This window comes from Sinocyclocheilus grahami, unplaced genomic scaffold, assembly GCF_001515645.1.
Source record: "Sinocyclocheilus grahami isolate Dianchi unplaced genomic scaffold, SAMN03320097.WGS_v1.1 scaffold248.1, whole genome shotgun sequence".
In the NCBI taxonomy this organism is placed as follows: Eukaryota; Metazoa; Chordata; class Actinopteri; order Cypriniformes; family Cyprinidae; genus Sinocyclocheilus; species Sinocyclocheilus grahami.
Window position 1 is genome coordinate 351,848 of NW_015505427.1, and position 4,656 is coordinate 356,503.

At 35.8% G+C, this 4,656-nt stretch overlaps 1 protein-coding gene across 1 annotated transcript in view; it reads left to right on the top strand.

The window, feature by feature from the left end:
* Positions 1-491: 491 nt before the first annotated feature.
* Positions 492-4,656, top strand: part of asns (asparagine synthetase) — a 13,625-nt gene continuing 9,460 nt past the window's right edge. Inside the window, exons 1-5 of the mRNA XM_016289501.1 lie at positions 492-519; positions 1,024-1,261; positions 1,373-1,558; positions 2,626-2,727; positions 2,809-2,936. Coding sequence (XP_016144987.1) covers positions 517-519; positions 1,024-1,261; positions 1,373-1,558; positions 2,626-2,727; positions 2,809-2,936 — 657 coding nt within the window. The 5' untranslated portion in view covers positions 492-516. The remainder of the gene's footprint in view (positions 520-1,023; positions 1,262-1,372; positions 1,559-2,625; positions 2,728-2,808; positions 2,937-4,656) is intronic.

Below are 4,656 nucleotides of genomic sequence, written 5' to 3' on the forward strand. Positions count from 1 at the left end.
ATTTAGTGTGTCTTATCTGTGGGTACATGGCTGCCAGTCGTGTGTCAATCACTGTTTGGCAGTTTGTTGAAAGGCCCTGCCCCTTTGAGAGATCGCCCAATCATCAAGGTGGGACAAAAATACAGGGACTGAATGTCCAATGAGCAATCAGATTCTCTGTATAATGTAAATAGAGCGCAATAGTTCCCACCCCCACGTTTTCAACAAATTGGTTCAGAAGTGAAAGCCTTCATGAAAGAGCTGTTAAGAACCAAAGCAAACCGCTACGACGTGTATCACATTACAAACAGTTATCAGCTTTCAAAAATAAAGAATTATCGGTTATCGGTATCGGACAAAATTTTCATATCGGTGCATCCCTAATTACTTTTTACCTAACTTGATAATCTCATTGATTTGAATAGGATTATGTTGTAGCATATTGATATAAAATAGAAAAAGAAAGAAAATGTATTCCATTCTTTATCAACAGCATGAAGTGCTTTAAACATCACAAACCCCAGTTTGGGAAATTCTATGGTAACGTGAAGGAACTGCTGGAGGTTCGTAACGTAATGAAAAGCTCATAATCAATTAAATCTTAAAAAGTTAAAATAAATAAATAAAAATAAATGATCAAAATAAAACACTTACTAAAAAAAAAGATTAAATATTTCTCCTATTTATGCCGTGTGCCCTCTCAATTTTCTGTATAATTACATTAATTACACATCTTGAAGAGATTCCGAACGTATACAAGTAAGAGGCTTCTTCAGAAAGAAAAATTTAAAGGACAAAAAAGAAGAATCTATGAATTATCAATAATTTACGAACATTTTGTGAATATTAAGTCATAATGTAATCAATAAAAAAGTAGCTAGTCTGATTATGAATATTTAAAAAACTTTATATAGTTTAATAAAATAAAAAAAATCTGATTACATAATCCAGATTACGTTAAATCAGTTACTCAGTGATATCTGGTATCTCTTATATCCCTTCATGGTTTACCGTAACATCTATTGTCCAATCTTATCTTTATAGCTGAAGAACGAGTTTGAGTTTGAGTATCAGACTAAAGTCGACGGCGAGATCCTTCTGCACCTGTACGAGCGCTTTGGAATCGAGAAGATGGCCTCCATGCTGGATGGTGTATTTGCCTTCATCTTGTTGGACACGGCTAACAGGAAGGTTCTCTTGGGCAGAGACACATACGGCGTGAGACCGCTGTTCAGACTGCTCACCGACGACGGCTTTCTAGCCGTCTGTTCTGAGGCCAAAGGTATAATGAATCATGGATAACTAATTGGTGTTTTTGCTCACTTTGAGCACACTGGATTACAGAATATGATTTGAACAGCCTTATGTTTTACCTTTGATTTAATCCAAACAGGTTTGCTAGACCTCAAAACCTCCATGTCCACTCCTGCAAAGATCACGGCCTTCCTACCGGGGCACTTTGAGGTGTTTGACTTGAAGCTCACTGGAAAAGTGGAGTCTGTTCAGATGGATCGCTTCCACTGCTGCACAGAAGAACCCAAACACGCCGCCTATAACATCCTGGAGGGTCTTGGCACAGGTAGATGCCATATTCAGCAAAGTCGTAGTTCATAATACTTATTCGTTATGTTTTAAGCAGTTTGATAGCTTTGTATGACAAACAGATGTTTTTTTTAATAAACTGGAATAAAGATACCCATTGTTAACCCTATTTCACCAAATTAGGCTTGTGACTACACCACAACACAACACATTTCGAACAGAACTGTAAACATGTTTGAGTGTCTAAATACTTATGTTAGAGCTCCTTTCACTGATCTAAACCTGACTGTCTGTGTGTCGGAGCTAATGCTTCAGTCTGTCGAGCTGTACCAACATTACAGCCTGTCACACGGCACTAATGACAAGAGCTGTTAAACGATACAGCAACCTAAGTAAGTATTTAGACACTCGTGTGACACTTAAAATGTGTCAATGTCATTGCATTAGATAAAAAATATCAAAATTAAATGTCATCTGCTGCAGGAGCTTTTCTCAAAAAAAAAAAGTCAAACAAAAGTTGTGAAATTCAGACAATTGAGGCATGAATTTAAGTGAATAAATACTCAAAATACACTATTTCTTATTTCCAGTTATGTGTCCTATTCAGATTTTTAAAATAAAATGAAATGTAAAAATAAATCAAATAAATTGCTAAAAAAAAAAAAAAAAAGCTAAAATAAATAAAATGCTAAAAAAAAAATATATATATATATATACTTAAAAACAATAAATAAAAATAAATAATTAAAATAGTGGTCGAATAAAATAAGAAATAAAATAAAATGATGAAATAAAAATAAAAACTATATAGCAAATCTCAACTGCCTGATTTTTATGTTGCAAAATGTAACTATATTTTTGCCCAGCTCTTTATAATAAGTTTAATATATGAGAATGTCTGAGTTTATCTGCATGCATACAGTATACTCGAATAGGGCGATATACTATATAGCAAATCTCACATTCTTGATTGATTGTATCGTCACGAAATTCTATAAATGTAATATATATAATTTACACAATGTTATTGCCAGTTCTAATATACTAAATAAAGATAAGGCATTTACTGTACTGTCAGAAAATGAATTTCTTACTTTTCATCAGGCTTTGAACTGGAGACGGTCAAGAGCAACATTAGGATCCTGTTTGAAAGTGCAGTAAAGAAACGCTTGATGGCTCACAGAAGAATCGGTTGCCTCCTCTCAGGTGCCTGTGCTCATTGCTTCGGTTTACTGGTTTAGTTACTCTGGATTATTTTCTTACATTCAGCTGGGGGGTTTTTTCCAGGTGGTCTCGATTCAAGTCTGGTTGCTGCTACGCTAGTGAAACTGGCCAAAGAAGAGCAGCTCCCGTATCCCATTCAGACATTTTCCATCGGTGCAGAAGACAGCCCAGATGTTGCTGCTGCTCGCAAGGTCAGTCACACTTTACAGCTCCATAGCCTGAACACTGGAAGCTTGTTTTGTGAGGATAGGAAGTGTTAAGCCATTAGAGACACAATCTAAGGTATTTTTGTGTGAGATTAGATGTTTGATTTAAACTGTTGTCTAAAATAATAACCTACCATGAAAGTAGCACATTTTAAACTAATCAAATATGAAAAAAACTGTTTCATAATATTTAGAAATGATTTTCAATCCAGTTAGGTAAAAAATATATATTTTATTTATTTTAACAGATTTTGTTTATCAGAAACATTGTGTCCCACATTTTGTATGCAACCTCCATTACAACATTCCTCAAAATTGTGACATTTAAAGATGTGAAATTTATTTGGTGGTTTTCAGCATGACAGGAAGACAATTATTCCCTTTTTTTAATATATATATATATATATATATACACACAAAGTGGATTCATCAAGCTTAAACTTCAACCTAAAGTTATTGTTAAAAAAAAAGAAAAGAAAAGAAAAATAAGAAAATGATCAAGTAACCTTAATTTAACTTTTAATTGTAATTTATAACATTACATTTGAATGTTTATTGTTAGACAGTTACAGAATCACACACATCAGGGTTTTAAACTGTATTTAGACAAAGCTGTATGTTCCAAATTTTTATAATTGCAAATTGTTTTCAAATCTCATAGAAAAAGGTTAGAAAATTGAAATAGCTCAAATAATATTTATTGTGACTTGAGATTGACAACTTTTTCTAAAGGTTGACCATTAGAGAAAGACAGAAAAAAAGTGTGTGTGTGTATATGTATATATGTGTAAGTACATTGTACAAGTATTCATACCCTTAACTAAATATTTAGCTGAAGCAGCTTTATAGCCTCAAGTCTTTTTTTGTTTGTGTTTGATGCGACAAGTTTTGCTCATCAGCATTTGACAATTATCTGCCATTCTTGTCCTCACCTCTTCACCTCTCAAGCTCTGTCAGGTTGGATGAGGACTGACGCACATTTTCAGGTTTCTCCAGAAATATTTGATTGGGTTCAATCCCAGGCTGTGGCTGGGTCACTCAAGGACATTCACAGAGTTGTCTATAAGCCGCTCTTGCTGTGTGCTTAGGGTCATTGTCCTATTGGAAGGTGAACCTTCTGCCCAATCTGAGGTTCTCAATGCTCTGGACTAGGTTTTCATTAAGGCTATCTCTATATTTTGGTGCATTGAGCTTCTCTTCTACTCTGACGAGTCCCTCAGTCCCTGCAGCTGAAAAACAGCCCCACAGCATGAGGCTGCTACCAGCACACTTTACTTTTGGGATGGTACTCTGCAGGTGATGAGCAAAGCTGGTTTCCTTCAAACATGATGCTTGGAATTGAGGTTCATCGGACCAGAGAATAGTGTTTCTCAGAGTCTGAGGGTCCTTTAGGTGCTGTTTTGCAAAATCCAATTGTGTTTTCATGTGTCTTCACTGAGGAGAGGATTGAGTTTGGCCACAACGCCATAAAGCCCAGATCGGAGGAGTGTTGCAGTGATGTTTGTCCTTCTGTAGGCTTCTCCTATCTGCACATATGATCATGGAGCTCAACTAGAGTGACCGTCAGGTTCTTGGTCACCGGTCTAGACAAAGCCCTTCTCCATCAGTTGCTCAGTTTGGCTGGGCGACCAGCTCTAGGAAGCGTCCTGGTTGTTTCAAACGTCTTCCATTAAGGGTAACAGAGACTACATGCTTCTGTGAACCT